Raw genomic sequence first — 24,320 nt, 5'->3', positions numbered from 1 at the left:
GAACTAGTTGGGCTGTGAATCTGTGTCTGCGGTCCACAGTTCTCAGAACAGCAAATGGTCTGTTCTTTTGATCTGACACTGCTACTGTTCTGCTTCTAGCACCGGGCAGGTGGGGGTGGCGTGAGTTCTGGGAGGGTAGGGAGGGGACGGCTCGTGTCATTGCCTACAGCTTCCATTCTCTGCTCGGCAGTGAGGGCTTAAACCACCGTTTCCAGCCTTCTTCCCTCAGTATTTTCTCCGAGGTCTCTGCCGTGAGCGTTGGGTTCAGCCATGTTATATGCTGTCCCCTCAGCCCTGTGGGCCATAAACGGAGCCCTAGCAGTCCGAGTTCTTCCCCCTCCCGCAGCTGCGGTAGTTCCGGGATTCAGCAAGCTCGGAGCACTGAGCTAGGTTTGCGTCCTGTGCCCATGCGGTCCATCTCCGCACTTCTCCCTTCCCTCCTCACCAGCTCCAGCGATTTTCCCACCTTTAGGTGAATTCAGTAGTGGGCCTTTTCGTCTTGCCTGTCTGTTGTGCAGGGTGTCCTTTGTGGAGTTATAGTTGTTCGATTAGTTGTAAATTCCAGGGGAGATTTGCAACTCCCTCACGCTGCCATTTTGATGACATCTAGACTGGGTTTTCTCTAGGAGAGAAATAGTCATAGTAAGCTGAAGAAGTCAACAGAGGTTAGTGGAAAAATAGGAAGTATCTAGATGACTTTGGTAGTAGCTGCTAGAATTGTGATTATTCTGGAACATGCTAAAAAAAACAAGTGAACTGGAATGTGTGGAGATGCTCTTATGTTTACTTTAGAATCTTGTGATTTCCAAAGATATGTGGAGGGAGCAATGGATCAAAGTCCCCATAAAAGAGAGAATAAATAGCAAGATAAAGAAGAGATACTGACAGGAGCCCAAGAAAGCAACGGATTCTTCAGAGATACAAATATGTCGGAAGAATTCTAGATAATTAGGCTGTTGTTGCTGTTTCAGAATCATGCCATTCTAGTAAACAAGGAGGAATGAGGGAAATTGTCCTGAATTCAAGCCAGGCAGTCAAGGAGTAGCCAGTATTAGTTCAGTTGGCAATGCTAACCTTGGAAGGGATTGGGCATTGCCTCCAGAGTAAATGATATAAGCACCCCCTCAAAGATGGTCTTGCCAATGGATCCCAGGAAATGGAGGGGGGTGGGTCACTGCAATATTGCTGTGTTGCTTACATCTGTGTGAGTCTCTAAAGATTTGAGGTAGTTCACCATGTGGCCCAGGTGCTTGACAATGAAAGAGACAGGTGCACCTGCTTGATAACTGGATAACAAGGCCAGCCTTGTTTACATTCAAACGTATTATCAGTGCAGGAGGCCAGGCTCGCTCTCAGGCCAGGGCAGCCGACCTCCCTCAGATGTAGCTCCCTCCGCAACAGGCCTCCCACAAGGTTTTTGCATAACTCAGCGGAGCTTGGAATTTTACCAACTCCGTCACACTCTGCCTGCAGATTGAAGGCTGACACTGGCACCCATGCCAAAGGGAGCCCCAGCTTTCAAAATTTGGCAAGCTCCTGTGCTCTGTTTTCCTGCTGGCCATTACCTTATGGCTTCTTTCTCAACAGCTGCCTTTCTGCTTTTCTTCTTTGGAAGGCTGCAATCTCCCCTGGTTGCAGTCCATGGCCTACTTGCTTGCAGGGCAGGAGAGACACAAAAATAGTTAGTGAAGAGAGTGTGGCAGAGCAGAAAATATGAAGACTCTAATAAAGTGTGAACTCCACTTACCATCTTGGCCCAGTGGTGGGGGCACGGGAAGTGGTTTTGTGAAGACTTTCTTTCCAACGAGCCAGAAGGTCTCTTCTGTGCCTTTGCCCTTATAGAAAATATAGAAAATCTTAAACATACTATAAACCTAAAGAAGTCCTTCTGGTCAATATGGTACAAACATTTAGTTTGGCTCAGCAATTGCCTCTGTTTTCCTTTTGTCACCACTCCCTGGAGTCTTCCTTCCTATGTGGCTTCCTTGTCATATACACCTGAGGCTCAGGCAAGCTCCATAAGCTGCCATAGCAGCCAGATGGAAAGTGAACACCATATCAAGCTGCCATCCAAATGTTTTGTCTACCCATTGCCATGCAACTCCATCTTCAAGAATGTATGGCTATTTGGCTTCATAGCAAGCAAACATCTGGATGCTCAACTGAAGAGTTTGTTTGCCATTTTTGCCCTGATCTTTTGGCATTAGGCAACACATTGTCTTTTGTATCTAGAGTACATACATTCAGAGTCTACCTCTCCCAACTCCCCGCCACCCAACAACTCTCACAAAACCCAGAAAGGAAACAGAAATGTAAACCAGGCTGTGAAACTTTGTTTTTAAGCCCAGGGCATCCTGACTGCTTTGAGAGGTCTACATTTCTGTAGTGTTCTTTTCATCCTACCAAGGCATTCAGTTTGAGACAGCCCCAGGGAGGCCTCCATATACAGCCCAGTTAGTTGGCTGTCAAGAACCATAGGTCTGAGAAGACAAAGGGAGTGTAAACTCAAGCTGGTCATCCCACAGCTTTAGTGATGACCTCAGGGGAGCCAAATTTTCTGCCTCTGCTCTGTCCTCCCTTTCTTCCAATAAATGCTCCTCTCAATGTGTTTCTCTCTCCTCCTTTCAATTCTTTCGTCTATCCTCTCATTTCCTCCAATCCATTAAATAAAAAAAAAAGATGTGTTTACTAAGACTGTGGAAAATAATGGGATGTGTTTCCAACTCATTAATCTGAAATATGGTCTTACTTTCAGGAGATCTCATTTGTAACAGTTCTAAATTGTTTAAGTTAGAAATTCCAATTAGGTTTGCCCCCTTTAAATATCAAATCCATTGTTATCTACTTTACATCACATATATTCATTCCTTAATAATGAATATGACAACTATAATAATAATTAGCACATTTAATTGGAGAATCTTAAACACTTTGCAAATATTTTGTTCAAGGCTCTGAACAAGAAAGCCCTTCATGAAGCAAGTAGTAAAAGAATATCACAACAGCCCAACCTACATTGACTGGCAACCAACTCACTCTAAACCTCAAATAATTGGGTTATTTGGGGTCACTCTGTTTTCAGAAGAGATCAACAAGTTGGAAATATATTCACATCACTCATTCTTACATTTATGCCACCCTCACTGTACCAGGGCTGAGAATACAGAGATGGCTTTGTCTTTATGGAGCTCACAGTGTAGTTATATAAAAACAACAATCAAACTATGTCTTGGGCTTTAAACACAAGCCCAAATCTTCTGCCTCCTAAGCTCTTTCTTTTCCTCACAGTACTTAGTACAGTGTCTTATACAGAGCAGTTGCTCTGTATAATAATAATCAGACTGTTCCATTAACTAGAACATTCAACCTTTGAGCACTTGGAATGCTGAAGGTATTATTGGACTTCATTTTGGTAAAACACACTCTTGAAGGTCAAATGTGAGGACCCTAACCCCCAGTCCCATTTTACTATCTGTCTTAAAATCTAGAGGCTATCAGAACAGCATGCCAATCCCCAAGGGAGCTTTGCAGATGCCAGGATTGTCCGGATATTTGGATGAGTCCTGGGGCACACCAGGATGCCAAAACTAATGGTTGCAAAAGAGGATGGGAGAGTTATAGGCTCAGGCAAGCTTCCAAATCAAAGAGTATGCTGGGGAGCTCGAGGGGCTCTCTGAGGTTTTGAAGCCCATCTAGGGGAATCTGTAGAATCCTAGCTCTGTTTACCCACCATACTTCCAACATTTTGCTGAAGGGCAAAAGGGGAAACAAGTATGTAACAACTAAGGCCTAAAACAAACTGTTTGACTCAATATTGATCTCTAGAAAGTCCCAGAAACCACCCCCCAAATAACAGCATCTTACTTTGGCCTGACACTTTCTTTCTTTTCAACTTTTATTTAAGTGTGCTTTTCCAGGACCCATCACCTCCAAGTCAAGTAGTTGTTTCAATCTAGTTGTGGAGGGTGCAGCTCATGGTGGTCCATGTGGGGATTGAACCAGCAACCTTGTTGTTAAGGGCACCGTGCTCTAACCAACTGAGCTAACTGGCCACCTGGGCCTGACACTTTTAAGACACTTGGCATCTCCTGTCTTATTAATCCTCACAAAACCTCTGGAAGATAGGTTTATTACTAACTGAGGTTCATGAAGATTAAATGACTTGTCAATAAGCAGACATAGCTGGCACTTGAACCCAACTCTACTAAACTTTTTTTTTTTTACTATGATTTTGCTATTTTTTTTATTGAGGTATAATTGACATGCAACATTTTATTAGTTAGGTGTACAACATAATGATTCAATATTTGTATATATTGTGAAATGATCACCATAATAATTATAGTTTACATCTTAGATTCCAAATTTGTATTGCTCTTGCCTCCACACTACATAGCTTTGCCAATACACTGGAGTCAAGAGGCAGGTCTAGAGGCCAAAAAGCAACTGTTAGGAATTTTAAAGCTTGTGATTAATGAGCTTCCTGATAATCACTGGTCAGAATAAGCCTCTATGTGGAGAAATGGAAGCAGAGATAGGATGAAGTTACATGTCCAATGTCACACATTGAGTCATTGTTGTGTCAAAAAATACAGACAGGTCAGAAGACCTTCAGGACTCTGTCAATACAACCTCATTATTTCTTAGCTCAATTGCTGGTGTGTGTGTGTGTATGCATGCGCACATGTTAGTATGTATGCATGCATGTTCATGTATATGTATTAGGGGTTGAGCGTAGGGGTGGAAAAGGCTGGGGGGAAAAGAGAAATCGCAAATAAAATAGGACTACTGTTTAGGGGCTTGAGAAACATACTGTGTAGTCCCAGAATTCAGAAACAAGGTCAGAAAGTTTCCACCTCTGGCAAAGACAACATAAACTGGCTGAGAACAATCATTTGTGAAAGTCTTTTCAGCATGTAAATCTTAAGAGGCTCTGATAAATACAACAGATAAGCCAAGATATATACAAAGTCTCAGCAAGGAGCTTCAAACTTGTCAGGAAAACAGTAACTGAAACAGGACTCATGTAAGAAAAGAAGTAATAGAATGACTTATTACCAGGCCATTAGGAAAGAAATACTGAAAAAAGCAGAATTGGCCAGTTAAGTACAGATGATTTATTCCTGGCATAGGACAAAACGGGGTTGGAGTGGGCAGTGGGATAGCTCCCCAGAGAAGCTGAGCTTCTCATCGCTAAATGAGTCCTCCCCTCCCTCAGTTTCCTCATTTTTGGTCTCTTTCTTTGTACCCACCACCCACCCAATTACTCAATTTCTCTATGTTCTCTTCTCTCACCCCATCCAATCCGCATTTTTTATTCCACTGAGGGAAACAATTTAAAGTGTCATCACTCCAATGAAGGAGATGGGATGGGGGTGGTGGGGGAAGTACTAGATCCAAGCCTTGGGCCCAAGAGAAGAGACTCTGATGGGAAATTTCAAACATCAGCCAGCTGGAAGGAGAGGATGCTTTTAGCTTTGAAATCACACCTTGCTGGCCATCATATGTGGTCCTTCTGACCCACGTACTAGAGCAATTCTTGCTTTCCAGCAGCACAAAGTGGATGACTGGTGGAAATGTTGAATCAGAATTTCTGAAGTGTGCTGGTGTTTTGGTCTTATTAGGGATATACTGCACGTCCTCAAAGGACAAGAAATCCCCCAGTCCCTACTATGTAATGTCCAATACCTGCCCTCTGGTGGGAGGTGGGGGAACAGTGATAGAAAGGATCTCCCCTTCTCATGCTTCCTTTTTTGGGGTCTTACTTCCTATTATCTTCCTTCTCATCTTCTCATTGCCTTTTCCTTTCTTCTTAGGGCCCCTCTCTTCTTCTGTCCCAGTATCTCCCTCTCAATCTCCCTTCCTCAGGAGGCTCCTGCCACCCCAATAACCAAGACTTGACGTGGCATTAGGGGAAGGCTCTCCCTGCCTCTTCCTCCAACTTGCTGTACAGTACTTTCCCAAATTCCTTGGAGAGGGGGAAACTGTGAAGCTGCAAAGGGCCTTTTTGAAGTAGTCCTGCTTTTGTACTTGAAACACCCAAAGATATGATTGCTTCTGACTGGAAATTGGGGGGGGGGCAATAAAAACCATGGAGGTAGGGGCATATTTTTCCTTTTTAGTTTCCAAAGTGGCACCTCATCAGCTTTTAAATGAGAGAATCTGTGCTCAGCAATACAGAGAGGAAAGTGCTTCAGGAAACCAAGCTGGCTTTGTCCTCCTCTACTGAGAAATGACACTATATATTATGATCACAAAAGCCTTCGGTGATTTGATTCACTGCCCAAGTAATATCATCACCCCCATCATCTCACTGAGTTCTCCATAGAGGTAGGAAAGGAACCTCTGTCCCCTTGTAAGTGACTCATCCCATCAGCTGGGAGATATTAAAAATCTTTTGGAAGAGACAAACTAGGACCAGCCAGAAAAGGAATTGATCAGCTATAATCAGGCCTTCCAAACTTTAACTTCTGAAATCCTTTTCCATGTAAATTGCCACCACTTGGGGAAGGCATGCCGATGACAGAAGAAAAAAAAAAAAAACTGCATTACTCAGTGAGCAGGTTTTATTTTGCCCAAGAATAATCACTGAGGAAATAATTTTCATACACAGTGGTGTCATGGAAAGGGTACTGAACGGGAAGTCAGGCTTCCTGAGTTTTGGCCTGACTCTGCTATCAATTGACTGTGTGACCTGATCAAATTACTTCACCTCTCTGGACCTTGGTTTTTCATCTGAAAATGAAGGAGTTAGATTATCAGATATTTAGAGTCTCTGACAACTGGGAGAGCCATAGGCCCTGGAGTCATCCAGAGAAAGATGAAAACAATCCATTGAAATGGCAAAAAAAAGAAAAAGAGAAAGAAAAATTATTCTAATCCTGAATCCCAGATCAAGTGATAGTCCCAATAGAAAGAAAAGATGGTACAAAATGTTTCTCTTTCATAGGAACTGACTTTATTCCTCCTGATCCTTGGAGAAAGAAATAAACAGGGGATCAATGGTGGGGATGAAAAGTCAAAAAGGGTGCCCACTGATCAGGCAAATAGAAAACTCAAACTCACCAGTACTGTAGCTTATAGAACAACATCTAGCACTGCCAAAGAGTAAACCAAATGGAAGTTAGAAAATGTAAATAATAGTGCAGATCATTGGAAAGCCAAGAGTCGGAAAAAATGGAGGAGTTTTAACAATCCTCCTCACTGTAAGCGCATTTTAAAGAGAAGAAAACTGAGGCAAATGGGAATGATCTTTTGCAACCACAAATGGGGCTGAACATTCTGCCCAAATTATAGCTTTGAGGCTCACATACGATGCAAAACTCATTCAGCAGACCATGACCTCTCCAGAAGCAGGTGTGTTCAAGTGGTTTGACTCACAAAACAAATGGGCATTATATCTTGAGCTCTGTCCTTCCTTGAAACTCCACTTCACAGCCCTCATTCAGAGCTGGAAGAATTATCATGGCACCCTGACTGACATTAATGCAATAAGCTATAAAAGAAAGAGAGGCATGACTGTGGATTTTTTCAGGGAAAATCAATGGGAAAATATTAATGTAATATATGTCTCCACTTCTTAACAAAGTAGACCCTAAACAAAGTCTCTGAGAGAGAGCTGTAGTTAGGGTTTCATAGGAGGAGGAGAGGGAGGGAAGGCCTTCATCACCAGGCCCAAATGAAGCATTAACTGTGGCACCTATCAACTCCTAGACACTATTCTGATGAAAGGCCATGTAATAGAAAGGTGTTAATTTAACTCCAGGGCTGAGGTGGAGAAACCATCAACAACTCCTGTGCTCTCTGCTAAAACACAACCTCTTATGAGGGAAGTGAGGCTTCAAGCAGCCACTCTCACAGGCTGCTGCCAGGGCTGAACTCCCAAGGTTTACATATCCTACTTAAGAGACAAAAGAGTGTCTTCCATGTACTTCCATACAACTATCTTTCAATATTGCTATACTTAAAATAAAACATCAATGAGAAATGACCCAAGACCTCTGTTAACATTTTGTGGCGACTGTATATTTATAGCTGTCTTTTGAGTGGGTACATCTACATCTAGCTATGTACACACATGAATACATTATTTTCCAACTAATGATCTCAACCTTGGATAAGAATTTTACATGGGGAACTACAACTAAAAATTTTGTTGGAAACTAAGTGCAATTCTTTGGTGAAGAACAGTTATTTATTAACTGAGGCAGGATCCTTGGCCTTCCTGAAAACTGTTATCCTATGAAGTAAGACCTTGCTCAAGTTGAGCCTTAAATAAAAGTCCAAGACTTATTCTCACACATGCTTTCTTATTCTCACAAGAAAGTCATTCCTCTAGAAGCTGAGTACAATCTAAGTAAAAAGGCATAGCTGAAAAGAACTGGAAGAAATTCCTTCTGTTTACTCACAATGACTATCTTTCTTTTGACAGCTCAATTCTGTTGTTGGTGTCTTCCTCACTAACTCATGCTCACCCAGAACATCCGCTCAGAAAAAGTTGTCCCATTCCTAAAAGTCATGTGATCATCTAATGTGTCCCTAGCCAGCTCTATGTGCACAATTTCACTAGCATCTGGAGTCTTTTGGTAGTGTAATCCTACTGGTGGGGAACACACAGCTCAAAAGACAGAGCTCATTTCAGCTACCATCCAGTTGTATGGCAAGGAGGATCACTCCAGGCCTCAGTCACTAGTCACTTCTATTCCAGAATCAGTGGATTCAACTGGGCACAGAGGAGGTATTGATGGAATTGATTTTTTAATAGACCTATGACATGCGCCAGTCTCATATCCAACATGAGGTTAGAGGCTACCTCTTCACAGACATTCAGTCAGGTAGGGAGTTTAATGCCATATTTCAGTGATATTTTAGCTTCCAGAAAAGCACACTAACCAGCTCCTTTAGTGCAAAGACCATATGTGTATCCCTCCTAGTGCCTTCCTTGCATTGCAAGTGCTTAATAAATACCTGCTGTGTATGATTTATTCCATTTTCTTCTTCCTAGCTGATCTGCCCAAATCTGAAAATTCAATTTCTGCTGTCAGCTCTATATTTTCAATGTGAAATGTGTGGAGTTTCCCTGGTGCAGACAAGAATATGACTTTAGTCTTCTACAACCTTACATCATTCCAGGGTACTGTGCCAAATCTGCATTGCGGTTCCATGATCAATTTCACTTCATCTTGAGTTGCACTTCAACAGCAAAGTTATATGCTTGCAGAGGTTCCTGGTTGACTACATCCATGGCCTCAGCCATGTCTGTAGAGTTCGAAGACTTTCCCAGATGTCATAAAATTTATTCTGACAACAGCTTCTAAGTTCTATGCTGCCTCCTTAATCATAGCTTCATAGGTTAGATTGACTAAGACTGGACCCATTGTGCAAGCTGTTTCTGCACATGAGTGATGAGGAGTGGGGTCAGACAGGGCACCACCCACTGTGATATAGGCCACCATATCATCAGGGACTAGTTTGTATATGTTGATAAAATTTTGGAATGGTCTGTCTTGCTTAGTAACTGCCAGAGCCAGAGGTACTAAGGGCTTAAGTGTTTGTTTGTTTGTTTTGTTTTGTTTGTTTGTTTGGTAATATAAAAAGCATGAAAACTATATATAGAACCTATTGTTGTTCTCTATGCTTTTCCTGTACTACCACGAATAAATCTCTTTGCTCAACCATGATATTGGTAAAGAAAGGCACATTGTGATTCTGACATTGCCTCAGTAGTGACAGTACATAACCAAGAAAGAGTTGCAGGCAACAGACAAGTGTCATAATGGTTTGTACAGTTTTCTTCTCAAAGAAGGGAGAAAGAAGTGGTATCATTGATACCGTGGATGTTTTTGTCAAAGCTAAGAGTATTATATGCAAGTTGGAATTAATTATTGAATCCCACCTCCTTAGGTTGAGAGATTATTGCTGGCTAAATTTTAGGAGGCTATTTGACAAAGCCAGTACTCCTGGGGTCCTAACTAACTCAAAAAGAGGACTACAGCAGCAAATAGCAGCTGGCTAGGAGGCAGCTGGCTCTGGGTATGTTTCCACAAACTAGCTGAAAAACTAAAAATGTCAGTTCCTTACCTATTTCTTTTTTCAACATGACTCCCCCAAATCCACCAGGCTGGCCAATTTTTTCCTTTATCCAAAGGATTTTTTAAGTTGTTTTGATCAAATACTGGCTGTTTCATTGTCACTTAGCTACAGCTTTATTTCTAGAACAAGAAAGGTACATGTTCAATCCAACATCACCCTCTACTGGTTTGCCATTAGAGACCATGAAAACTATGTGTTAAATCTCCTTAATCTTCTCAAATTATAATTTATTTTTCTTTAAAACATTTAAACATCAAGTACCCTGCTTTCTTTCCCCTCTCTTCAGGAAGAATCACTTTCCCAACAGTAGGAGGTTACCATCCCATCCATCCTAGTATAGATACTCATGTAACTCTGTTGATTCCATGTGAGAAGCTGTGTTCACAGTGTCTCAGAACAAGCAGTATCTGGGCATAGTGAGGCCTACTACTTCAGCAACAACAGGTTCTATAGAGTAACATGCAGTTGGGATTGCAGTCAACAGGAATGCAAACAATACTAATAGAAGAGCACTGCCAAGGGAAGGGATATAGCTGCCTAAAAGAATAAAGTTGCCACCAAACAGATCTGGGAATCTGAAGGAAGTCTTATAATGAGTAACAAACTCTTTGCCCTACGAGAAAACAAGTTTATAATGATGCAGACATGACCACCCTTCTGATTTATACTTTTGTTCTAAGCAATAGTTATACCCAAGATGCTTATATCTGTCAACAGGGACAAATAAACATCAAACCCAAACCAGAAAAGCCTGGGCAAGGACTCAGGATCCAAATACGTTCTTTACGAGGAAAAAACGTGATGCTTTCTTGTGCCTTTGGGTTGGAAGGAGGAGTGTCATAGGGCTATCTGTCTCCCAAACTGAGTCTATCAAGAGGATCACTGCTGAGACAGCTGGAAAATCTGAAAAGTAGAATTGATGTTCAATCATTTGTGTTAGTGGAATGGAAGAGAATTATATGAGGTCGGACACTTAACTTTGCGAACTTGCCACCATGCGCTTATATTGGCAGCACTGTACAAACAGCTCAGTAAGGTATCATAACCTTGGTATATCAGGGTCCCACAGCTGTGTTTATGTTGACGTGTGGCGGTGTCTTGCTGAGTGGCGTTCATTATTGTGGTTTCATGTTTTTGTGTGCCATCACGAGAATGTCTGAGCTTGAATTAGAGCAATGAACAAACATTAAATTTCTTGTTAAACTTGGCAAGAGTGGAAGTGAAACCAGGGACATGTTAGTCCAAGTTTATGGGGATAATGCCATGAAGAAAACAGCAGTGTACAAATGGATTAAACGTTTTTCTGATGGGAGAGAACACGTCACTGATGAAGAAAGGTCAGGATGGCCAGTAACGAACAGAACTGATGAAAACATTGCAAAAACTTGTGGAATTGTGCATCAAAATTGTCAGATGACTGTGAGAAGCATAGCAGACCAAGTAAACATCGATAGAGAAACAGTCAGGAAAATATTAACTGAAAATCTTGGTATGAGAAAGGTGCAAAGATGGTCCCAAAGAAGCTCACCAATAAATAAAAGCAAAGGAGGGTCAAAGTTTGCCAAGGCCTTTTGAGAGGTAAGACAAGGTTTTGCATTGTGTTATCACTGGTGATGAAACATAGGTGTACCAATACAACTCTGAAACAAAGCGTCAAAATGCACAATGGAAGTAGCCAATTCTCCACGACCAAAAAAAATTTCCTTCAGTCCAAATCAAGAGTTAAAACGATGTTGCTAACCTTTTTTGATATCAAAGGGATTATTCATTATGAATTTGTACCCACTAGACAAATAGTTAACCAAGTTTACTATTTGGAAGTGCTGAAAAGGCTGCATGGAAAAGTTAGACCACCTAAACTCTTCACCAACAGTTCATGGCTCTTGCATCACAACAATGCACCAGCTCACACAGCACTATATGTGAGGGACTTTTTAGCCAGTAAACAAATAACAGTATTGGAACACCCTACCTACTCACCTGATCAGACCCCCAATGACTTCTTTCTTACCCGAAGATAAAGGAAATATTAAAAGGAAGACCTTTTGATGACATTCAGACCATCAATGGTCAGAATTACGATGACAGCTCTGATGGCCATTCCAGAAAAAGAGTTCCAACATTGCTCTGAAGGGTGGACTAGGCACTGGTGTCAGTGCCTAGCTTCCCAAGGGGAGTACTTCGAAGGTGACTGTAGTGATATTCAGCAATGAGATATTATGTAGTCCTTTTTCTAAGATGAGTTCACGAACTTAATTGTCAGTACGCGTATATAGATAATCCAAGAATAGTTTCTATTTTCACTTAGAATGGTTTTTATTCATACGTTTTAATATGGCCATCTTAGGTGTTCATAGAGTAGATATTACTTTAAAAAAACTTCCGCAGCTATACTGAAAACCTAGTTCAGGAATATCTAGGAAGCTCTCCCCCTTCACCTTTCTGGCCTCTCCTCTGTTTCTAAAATTGTTCAGCATGATCTTTTTGATGCTTCATAAGTCAGAGAAAGTAATTAGTGTTTTAACTTCAAAAAGCTCTTTCTGGACTTTAATTTTTAAAAATACAAATAAGAACTACATAATTTATATTTCTCATTTTAATTAATTTCTTACCTATTCAGAAGCATTCATTGAGCACTGAGCTAGGCACCAAGGGGCATAAAAAAGAAATGTAACACATGGTCTCATTTCTCCAGGAGTTTATAGTCTAATTGAAGAAAGAGACTACCAAACAGGAAGCAATTAACCAACAACCCCAGACATTGCATGATTGATGCAAGATAAATGCTACAGGCAGAAGAGCTATAATACTTTAAAAAATGGGGGAGGATGCTTATTAGGACCTGATTCAGTCAAGAAGGGACCAATGAAGAAGGTAGAATTTGATTTGGATCTGGATGGGTGGGCAGGATTTGAATAGGAGAAAAGGGACATGAATCAAGAGGTTTGTGGTTGGGACTGAGCATGGAATTTTGGGGAGTTCATAGAGAAAGCAGTGTGGTAGTTCAGATGGCTGGGGAGAAACTGAAGACAAGGTTGGATATTGAGTTGTACGAGCTGGAGGACCTTGAACAAATAGATAATTTTGAGCAGAAAATTATGTGATAAAAATGATCATATCTTTTTTTTTTAAATCAATGTACAGAATGCATTGAAAGGGTAGAAAGTATAACCAGGTAAACCTGCTAGGTAGCTGTTGCAGTAATTGAATTATAACATTGTGAGTACTGGCAATGAAGTGATGATGGTAGGGGGCGGTTGGAAAGAGACATTATGAAAGGAGAACCAACAGACTCCTTGGTTGTCTGATTGACAACCATGAGGAAATTGGCATGTGTTTTTGAAGTTATACTGGTTTTTGGGAAAAGATGACTTGAAGTTTTAGACATATTAAATTGGAAGTAATGGTGAATCAGCCAAAAATAGATGTGCTGAAGGGGGTTGAAGATGTGAAACTGAAGTATAAATGAGAGATGAAAGTTTTTCTTTAAAGAAAAATACCAAACACCTACTATGTGCTAAGCATTCAGGATACAAATATGAGGGAGATATAGTTCTAGCCATCTATCAAGTAGTTTATTATAGTGTAATGAAAGGACAGATAAACAAACGTAGATTATACTAATGATTATGAGAAGGATGGATAGACAGAAGTAAGAGTGGAAGCAAAAAGATATTATTATAGTGATCCAGGCAAGAGATACTGTTGGCTTAGCCTTCAGTGGTGAGAGCCAATAAGAGACAAGACAAATTGAAGAAATCTTTAAGAGACAAAATGTTCAAGACTTAGTAATTGGTTGAATGGTGAAGGTCAGGGTGAGACAGGAGTCAAGGAGAATGACTACCAAGACCATCTGCAATGAGGAGGTGAATGGTAATACCACCGATTGAAATAAGAGAATAAATACAGAAAGAAGAGAAAGTTCAGCTGGGAAGAAAATAATTCTGAGCTGGTCATAAAAATGGCAGTGTGAGGTGAGCCTCTTTAAATCTCCCCTAAAATTTACAACAAATTGAACAACTATACCTCCAGAAAGGACTCCCTGCACAGCAGACAGGCAAGACTAAGAGGCACACTACAGAAATCACCTAAAGGTAGGCAAACTGTGCAAGCCGGGGAGGTGGGAAGGGAGAAGTGCGGAGACAGGGCCACAAGAGCAGAGGATGCAGACCTAGCTCACTGCTCCGAGTTCACTGCATCCCGGAACTACCGCAGCTGCAGGAGAGAGAACAACTTAGACTGCTAGGGCACTGCTTATGGCCCACAGGGCTGAGGGGACAGCATATAAAAGAGCTGAAAACAACACACTTGGCAGAGACCTCGTAGCAAAGACTGAGGAAAGAAGGCTAAAAAAGGTGGTTTAAGCACTCACTGCTGAGCAGAAAATGGAAGCTTTAGGCACTGAAATAAGCCGCCCCTTCCTTACCCTCCCAGAGCTCGCCCTGCCCCCAATTGCCCAGTGCTAGAAGCAGAACAGTAGCAATATCAGATCAAAAGAACAGAATATTTGTGGTTCTGAGAACTGTGGTCTGCAGACAAAGATTTGCAGCCAAACCAGTTCCGGAAAAGGGGAGCGAGCTTAGGAAATAAGACTGGCTGTGGTGGTGGTTGCCACCATTGCTCTGGGCCACCTCTCACAAACCCACCCCACCCATGTCCCCATCTATATAGGCAGATCCATGCAGGAGTAAACAGAACTGCTGAAACACACGGACTCTGAATCTGATGCAGGAAGAGCTTTGGAACTTCAGAAGTTCTCCGCATCCCCAAATGGATGTGGCACCCTATGACCCAGGCAAACTATTAACAGAGGAGAAGCCCGCCTTCCAGGGAATCCCCCCATTGTGTGAGAAGCTGGAATACTGCAGAGAAAACATAACACTACAGCGTGAGAGACAAAAAATGGGCTGCAGTCGGAGAGAAAATAAAACATTCTACCAACACGTACTGGAAAACAAAAGAAAGACCTCTTCCTATCAACCTGTTGCAGAACCCACTCCTATAGATGTCTAGGAAGAGAAATAAGGAATTACTAATTGCCATGAATAACCATGGCAACAAGACAGTTCAGAAAGAAAATGAAAAGTCTTCAGAAAATGAACTTAAACATATGGAAATATGTGACTTAAATGACAGAGATTTCAAGATTGCAGTTCTGAAAAAACTCAATGACGTATAAGAAAACACAGAAAGACAGTTTAAGGAACTCAGAAACACAATCAAAGAACAACATGAGCATTTTACCAAAGAGATTAAGGTTTTAAAAAAGAACCAAATAGAATTTCTGGAGATTAAGAACTCTATAGAAGAAATGAAGAATGAAATGTCCAGCTTAGGTAGCAGAGTTGACCAGATGGAGGAAAGAATCAGTCACATCGAAGATAGAAACCTAGAAATGACACGGATGGAAGAAGAAAGAGACTTGAGCCTTAAAAGAAATGAAGGAATTCTACAAGAACTTTCTGACTCCATAAAAAGAGCAACATAAGACTAATGGGCATACCAGAAGGAGAAGAAAGAGAGAAGGGAACAGAGAACATATTCAAATAAATTGTCGATGAGAACTTCTCAAACTTGTGGACAGAACTGGATCCTCGAATCCAAGAAGCAAATAGAACACCTAATTACCTCAATCCCAATAGGCCTTCTCCAAGGTACATTGTATTGAAGCTGTCAAAAATCAACGACAAAGAAAGAATCCTTAAGGCAGACAGGGAAAAGAAAACGGTAACCTACAAAGGAAAGTCCATTAGATTATCATCAAATTTCTCAGCAGAAACTCTACAAGTCAGGAGGGAGTGGAACCAAATATTCAAACTATTGAAAGAGAGAAATTATGACCCAAGTATAATATATTCAGCAAAGATATGCTTTAGATACGAAAGAGGAATAAAGACATTTCCAGATATACAGAAGCTGAGGAAATTTTCTAATACATGACCTGCACTACAAAAAATACTAAAGGAGGCTATTCAATGACCATCAACAGGAACAATTTGTGGCAACTAAAACATAAAAAGGGGGAGAGTGAAGGCCTGAACTGGAATATGGGAATGGAGAAAGTAAGCGTGCTAAAGAAAATGGAATACTCTAAATATCAAACTTTCTTTTACTTAAACTTAAGAATAAGCACTCAAGAAAAAACCAGAACTGAAATACATACTGTAATAAAAGAAGAAACAGAGGGAAACATCATAGAATACCACCACAAAGAAATAATAGATAACAACAAAAAGGCAAGGAAACAAGGGAGACACAGCCTTACCAGAAAACTAAAGATAGACTGACAGAAAATCCTCACATATCAATAGTCACCTTAAATGTAAATGGACTGAACTCACCAATAAAAAGACGCAGAGTAGCAGACTGGATCAAAAAACGAAACCCAACCATATGCTGTCTCCAAGATGCACATCTCAGCTACAAGGACAAGCATAGACTCAAAGTGAAAGGGTGGAAATTGACACTCCAAGCAAATGGTACCCAGAGAAAATCAGGTGTAGCCATATGATATCTGATGAAACAGACTTCAGGGTGAAAAAGATAACACGAGACAAAGATGGACATTTCATAATGGTAAAGGGGACTATACAACAAGAAGACATAACAGTCATCAATATTTATGGCCCCAATCTTGAAGCACGGAAATATACCAAGCAACTACTAACAGAACTAAAGGGAGAAATTGACCAAAACACAATTATACTAGGGGACCTAAATACGTCACTGACAGCTATGGATAGATCATCCAAACAGAAAATAAATAATGAAATAGCAGCCCTAAATGACACATTAGATGAAATAGACATAACTGACATATATAGAGCACTTCATCCTAAAACATCAGACTATACATTCTTTTCTAGTGTACATGGAACATTCTCAAGAATAGACCATATATTGGGACATAAAATCAGCCTCAGCAAATTTAAGAAGATTGAAATCATACCAAGCATATTCTCTGATCACAAGGCTTTGAAATTAGATATCAACTGCAAAAAGAAAGCAAGAGAAAACACAAATACATGGAGATTAAACAACATACTTTTAAAGAACGACTGGGTCAAAGAAGAAATTAGCGGAGAGATCAAAAGATACATAGAAACAAATGACAATGAAAATACATCCTACCAAAATTTTGGGGATGCAGCGAAAGCAGTTTTAAGAGGGAAATTTGTATCATTACAGACCTATCTCAAGAAACAAGAAAAATCCCAAATAAATAACCTCATGTTACACCTTAAAGAACTAGAAAAAGAAGAACAAGTGAAACCCAAGGTCAGTAGAAGAAAGGAAATAACAAAATACAGAGCAGAACTAAATGAAATAGAGAACAAAAAGACAACAGAAAAAATTAATGTGACAAAGAGCTGATTCTTTGAAAAGATTAACAAAATTGACAAAACTTTGGCTAGACTCACTAAGATAAAAAGAGAGAAGACACTAATTAACAAAATCAGAAATGAAAAAAGGAAAGTTATCACGGACACCACAGAAATACAAAGGATCATCCAAGAATGATCCTTTGGATCCAAGAATGATCCAAAACCTTCCCAAAAGCAAAAATCCGGGACCAGATGGTTTCACTAGTGAATTCTACCAAACCTTCAAAGAGGATCTAATACCAATCCTGCTCAAACTCTTCCAAAAAATTGAAGAAGAGACAGTACTCCCTAACTCATTTTATGAGACCAACATTACCCTGATACCAAAACCTGGTAAGGACAACACAAAAAAAGAAAACTACAGACCAATATCTCTGATGAATACAGATGCAAAAATCCTAAACATAATTCTACCAAATCAAATACAACAATGCATTAAAAAGATCATTCATCACAACCAAGTGGGGTTCATCCCCGGGGCACAAGGATGGTTCAACATCCGCAAATCCATCAATGTGATACATCACATAAACAAAATAAAGGACAAAAATCATATGATTATATCAATTGATGCAGAAAAAGCAATTGACAAGATACAACATCCATTTATGATTAAAACACTTAATAAAATAGGTATAGAAGCAAAATACCTTAACATAATAAAGGCCATATATGACAAGCCCTCAGCTAATCTCATAATTAATGGTGAAAAACTGAAGCCCTTTCCTCTACATTCAGGAACACGACAGGGCTGTCCCCTATCACCTCTGCTTTTCAACATAGTGTTGGAATTCCCTGCCAGAGCAATCAGGCAAGGAAAAGAAATAAAAGGTTTCCACATTGGGAATGAAGAAGTTAAATTATCACTTTTTGCAGATGACATGATGCTATACACAGAAAACTCTAAAGACTCCACCAAAAAGCTATTAGAAACAATCAACGAATACAGTCAAGTTGATGGCTACAAAATCAACGTACAAAAGTCCATTGCATTCCTATATACTAACAATGAAATCTCAGAAAAAGAAATACAAAAACAATTCCTTTTGCAATTGCAGCAAAAAGAATAAAGTACCTAGGAATAAACTTAACCAAGGATGTGAAGGACCTATATGCTGAAAACTATAAGATATTTTTGAAAGAAATTGAAGAAGACACAAAGAAATGGAAAGACATTCCGTGCTCATGGATTGGAAGAATCAACATAGTTAAAATGGCCATATCACCCAAAGCAATATACAGATTTAATGCAATCCTCATCAAAATCCCAATGGCATTTTTGAAAGAAATAGAACAAAAAATCATCAGATTTGTTTGGAACCACAAAAGACCCCGAATAGCCAAAGCAATTTTAAGAAAAGAACAATACTGGAGGTATCACACTCGCTGACTTTAGCTTGTAGTACAGGGCTACAATAATCAAAACAGCATGTTATTGGCAGAAAAACAGACACATAGACCAATGGAATAGAATTGAGAACCCAGAAATAAAACCACATAAATATGGACAGATAATTTTTGACAAAGAAGCTAAAAACATACAATGGAGGAAAGACAGCCTCTTCAATAAATGGTGCTGGGAGAATTGGAAAGCCACGTGCAAAAGAATGAAACTGGACTGCTATCTGTCACCATGTACCAAAATTAATTCAAAATGGATCAAAGACTTAAGCATAAGACCTGACACAATAAACTGCATAGAACAAAACATAGATACTAAACTTATGGACCTTGGGTTCAAAGAGCATTTTATGAATTTGACGCCAAAGGCAAGGGAAGTAAAAGCTAAAATAAATGAATGGGACTATATGAAACTTAAAAGGTTCCGCACAGCAAAAGAAACCATCGACAAAATAAAGAGGCAACCAACTGAATGGGAGAAGGCTTTTGCAAACAGTACCTCTGATAAGGGGCTAATATCCAAAATATACAAGGAACTCATGAAACTCAACAACAAAAAAACAAACAACCCAATTGAAAAATGGGCAGAGGACCTGAAGAGACATTTCTCCAAAGAGGACATAAAATGGCAAATAGACATATGAAAAAATGCTCAACATCACTAATCATCAGAGAAATGCAAATAAAAACCACAATGAGATATATCACCTCACCCCAGTCAGAGTGACTATCATCAACAAGACAAATAGTAACAAGTGCTGGAGAGGCTGTGGAGAAAAGGAACCCTCATACACTGTTGGTGGGAATGCAGACTGGTGCAGTCGTTATGGAAGGCAGTGTGGAGGTTCCTCAAAAAATTACGAATAGAATTACCATATGACCCAGCAATCCCTCTCCTGGGTATCTACCCAAAAATTCTAAAAACATTTATACATAAAGACAGTTCGCTCCAATGTTGACTGCAGCTTTGTTTACGGTGGCCAAGACAGGGAAACAACCAAAATGTCCTTCGATAGATGAATGGATAAAGAAGTTGTGGTATATATACACAATGGAATACTCTTCGGCGGTAAGAAAAGATGATTTAGGAACATTTGTGACAACATGGATGGATCTTGAGAATAAAATGCTAAGCGAAATAAGTCAGACAGAAAAAGTTGAGTACCATATGCTTTTACTGATATGTGGTATACAAAACTGATAACAACAAAAGAACAAGACAAACAAATGAAGAAACTAAAACTCATAGTCACAGACAACAGTTTATTGGTTACCAGAGGGTAAGGGGGAGGGGAGTGATAGATGAGGGTAAAGGTGATATATGGTGATGGAAGGAGAACTGACTCTGGGTGGTGAGCACAAAATGTGACTTATAGATGATGTATTACAGAATTGTACCCCTGAAATCTATGTAACTTTACTAACAGTTGTCACCCCAATAAAATTTAATTAAAAAAAAAAGAAAATAATTCTGTTTTGGATGTGTTAAGTCTGTCTTCTGTGTGGAACATTTAGTTGGCAGTGTCAGTAGCAAGTTTGATATACAAGGCTGAAGCCTAAGGAGGAAGACGCTGATGTTGTGGAGTTGGAAGTCATCAGCATACCAGCTGTAGTTAAACCATAGACGTGAATGAGATCATCCAGAAGAGTATGTAAGGAGAGAACAACAGTGAATGAAGGACAGAACCCTGGACAATATCAATACCTAAGGAATAAGTAGAGACCAAAGAGAATATCAGGCAATGGTAGAAAATGAAAGCCAGGTTGGAGTAGGCTGAGAAATTTAGAGTTCAGCATGTGTAGAAAGCAAGGAGATCACAACTCAGAGCTTTGTAGAAAATGTGAGAGAACTACAGTCAGAGAGCAGAGATTGCTGAGAGAGCAAATGTAGTAGAAGCATTCAGTGAATGAGGAGCATGTCAGAAAAGCCAACTGAGGGAAATTTTAGGGAGGGTTGTCAGGAATACCAAATGCTGCAGAGATAAGGGCAGACTAAGACTGGGAAAAGAAGTGAGGGCTGAAGCCAGATTGCCAAGGGACTAAAGAGGGAGTGGATACTGAAGAAATGGCACAGTGAGTGTCCATTGCTCCTTTTAGGTATTTGGTAGGAAAGGGATGAAAAGGATGGGGGAAGAAAAGGACCCTAGAAGAGCAAAACAATTATAAAGAGAAAGTGAGTGGAGAGGGAAGCAAGAAGGGCTAGTAGGTGAGATATCTGTGACATCAAGTGAGTTGCCTGTCAAGATACCTGTGAATGTGGGAAGGTAGAAGGAAAGCATTCAGTGAAAGAGAGTTCCTGAAGATATTCAAGCAATTGGGGAGGAATGTAAGAGAGAAATACCTGAGGAGTGGAGATTCAAACTAATTAAATCAATTGTCCTAAATACAACATATGCATAGTCCTCTTGTGTCATAGTCAAAAATGAAATGTTGGCTTTAACAAGAAAGGTGGACTGAAAGGGCTTGGTACTTTGAACAAGGACTGCTGTCCATTGGGAAGAGAGTAAACTGGACTAGGCTTAAAAGAATTATGCAGTACTAGGCACCTGGATGATCCAGTTGCCAATAAACAGGGAAGAGCTACCCTCTCCCCCCTTTTCTAGTCTTCCCTTGAGAAGCACAGGAATGTCATCTCTTGCTTTAGCTGGTCATTGTTACCTGAATGCAGGCCTATTCGAATCTGGACTGGCTCCTCTGGCATGTGCCGCATGTTGAAGGTACCCACAGAGCTCAGGATATATCGGGACATGTTTGCAATCTCAGCTGCATGCGAACTGCCATTCCTCTTTGGGAGGCCTGAGACCACCATGTAAGCATCTCCAATAGTCTCTACCTAGGAATCGGGGGAAATAGAATTAGCAAGCAAATAATTTCCGTGTGTGTGTGTGTGTGTGTGTGTGTGTGTGTGTGTGTGTGTGTGTGTTTGTATCACAGAGTTTAAAAGGTATGATGGCAGCCAAGTGTCCTTCTTGTAAAATGGGGAAGACAGAGAGATTTTCAGTGGTCACAGGCCTGGCTGCACATGAGAATTACTTCAGGAATTTTATTTTTAAAAGACTGATATCTAGGTCCCACACCCATAGATTCTAAAAGAAGTGAAGCTACTTTTCAGGCTCCTGGCTGGTCCTAGAGAACTATTAAGTTCCAGGTAACTCCTGGGAGAAGGAAAAGGAGAGATTTCTTTCTGGAACTGTCTGTGGATGTCCATGGGGAGCACTCCATGAAAAGGTGCACATGGTGCTCCCCCCACAAAACATTTCTCTAGGTGATTTCAGGTGAATAAGCTAGGGCAGCCTTAAGGCAAGTGTAGGAAAAGGGAAAGGAAGGTGGAAGAGTTCATTCCTTCTGTTTTGCCTTGCTAATATGAGAAAGCTCGTTTTGCAATGCCATTGGGTATGAGAACAGGGTGTTTCACCACCAGCTACCTCTTCTTATCCTAGTGGCTGCCTCTTAAGGGGCAGAAATACTAACCCTAATTGTTTTATGCAGGAGCCAGTTAGAGCTGGACACCTGGAAATAAACGCAAATCTGTGTTCCTCATCTTCCCTACAGAAGTATGCTCACTCTTAAGTGACTAGTAAGTTGGAGCTTTTCAAGTAAATCCAAAAGATAAGTAAGCTGAAAGGACTTCTGTGAAATCTGCCAGTCAGGCTCTGCTAGTGCAAGTTTGGATCCAGTTAAAATCCATGTTCTCCTAGAGAACCGCATTCAAGAGTACAATGGTTGGGCGGTGGAAACGCGGTCCGAAACTGTGGCTGTGGAAACACAGCCCGCATCAGAGGCTGTGGGGACGCGGCCGGCATCCACAGCTGCAGAGACGCAGGGGATCCCAGGACGGAACAGAGAAAACAAAAGCCAGGAGGTGGGCTCTTTCCCTGCATCCCACAGCTGATATCTCCCGCTGAGGGGGCAGCCAGTTGGGCCCTAGGTCCGACAAAGGACAAAAACTCCATACCTGGGACCCTCCCACTGCTCTTCCAATCCTACCCCCGCCCTTCCAGAAATTTAAACTGGCCCCTGAATTGAGGAGTAGTGTGAAATTACAGAGGAGCCTAGTGCTCAGGCTCTGTGAAGACTGGCGTGCAGCTCTGACCCAGGGAAGAGGCTGAGAAGAGTGTGATTTTTGGTGGGCTAGGAGAGAAGAGACTCCTCCACCCTCAGCAACCACCTTTTCTGGCCTGTGGGAAGAGTGTGACATGGCTGGGCTGGGAGAGACAAGACCCCTCCATTCCCAGCCCCCACCCTTCTGGCCTGCCTAGGGCAGGGCAATTACAAATGTGGAGGCACACCCAGGGATCAGCAGTAGGCGGCAGACACAGTTCTGGGCTTTCAGCAGCTCAGAAATCTCCCGCCTGCCACACACACACATACACACACACACATACACACACACACACACACACACACACACACACACGGAAGAAGTGCCCTAAGACTCAGGAGAACTGGACACAGGGCTGGTGGTGCTACTCTCAGTGTGCATATGTGCAGGCAAGGGCAGGAACTGCACTGATTTTGTAGAAACTACCATCCAGACCGCTCAGCCCCACGCATCTAAATCTGCAGTCCCAGTGTCACTCTGGGCACCAGGTGACTGGCTCTGCCTGCACAATACACAAAGTACTCTTTGGTACAGCAGAGGACAACCTGGAGATTACTTGGTGGGCTTAAGCCAAGACTGGTGCTGCTTTTTTTTTCAGTTTTTTTGCTTTTTGTCTTTTGTTTTGTTTTGTGATTATATCTTTGATATCTTTGCCTGTGTTGAGTGTGGGTTGTCGGTTGTTTTTACATGTGAATGTATTTGATTTTTTCTTTGTTGTTGTTGTTGTTGTGCTTGGTGATTTGCTTTGTTCTGAAATTGCCCTACCAGGGCCCAGCTTAAAAGGCACAAGATTCAACATACCCAGAGGCCAACTCCAGACCAAACCACAGTACTACCGGGTTTGACCTACAAGTGAAACTCCCAGAGGGAATTCTCTATAGGCACCAGAGCCCATAGAGGCCAAACCACCATAGAGGTCAACCCTCATGCAACACAACACCCTGTGGTGGGCAGAGCCAAGTCTCACAACGAATCAGCCTAGGAGTTAACCCTACCTACTCACAAGCGGAAAGCAATTAAAGATCTTCTTTAACAGGACAATATACACAACACAAGAGTCACCTTTGGAGCACACGCAGATGAGAAGAATGAAGTAGTGAAGTCAAATATAAAGCTCACATACTACATAAGATAACCCAACAAGAACTAAGAACTCTAGGGGAACTATCTAATACATTGAAATAAACACAGAGAGTCAGCCAGAATGGGGAAACAAAGAAACATGTCCCAAATAAAAGAACAGAAGAAACCTCCAGAAATTGAACCAAATGAAACAGAGGTAACCAACCTATCAGAGGCAGAGTTCAGAACACTGATGATAAGAATGTTTAAGGAGCTTA

At 41.0% G+C, this 24,320-nt stretch overlaps 1 protein-coding gene across 1 annotated transcript in view; it reads right to left on the bottom strand.

Moving 5' to 3' along the window:
• Positions 1 to 1,566: 1,566 nt before the first annotated feature.
• GUCY2F (guanylate cyclase 2F, retinal) overlaps positions 1,567 to 24,320 on the bottom strand; it is a 115,765-nt gene continuing 93,011 nt past the window's right edge. The window contains 5 exon segments of the mRNA XM_033132114.1: positions 1,567 to 1,649; positions 1,739 to 1,835; positions 7,386 to 7,495; positions 10,441 to 10,539; positions 21,537 to 21,711. Coding sequence (XP_032988005.1) covers positions 1,567 to 1,649; positions 1,739 to 1,835; positions 7,386 to 7,495; positions 10,441 to 10,539; positions 21,537 to 21,711 — 564 coding nt within the window.

The sequence above is a fragment of the Rhinolophus ferrumequinum genome, chromosome X (assembly GCF_004115265.2).
Source record: "Rhinolophus ferrumequinum isolate MPI-CBG mRhiFer1 chromosome X, mRhiFer1_v1.p, whole genome shotgun sequence".
NCBI lineage: Eukaryota > Metazoa > Chordata > Mammalia > Chiroptera > Rhinolophidae > Rhinolophus > Rhinolophus ferrumequinum.
The sequence above is the reverse complement of the archived record's forward strand: the minus strand, read 5'-3'. Positions and strand labels throughout refer to the sequence as shown.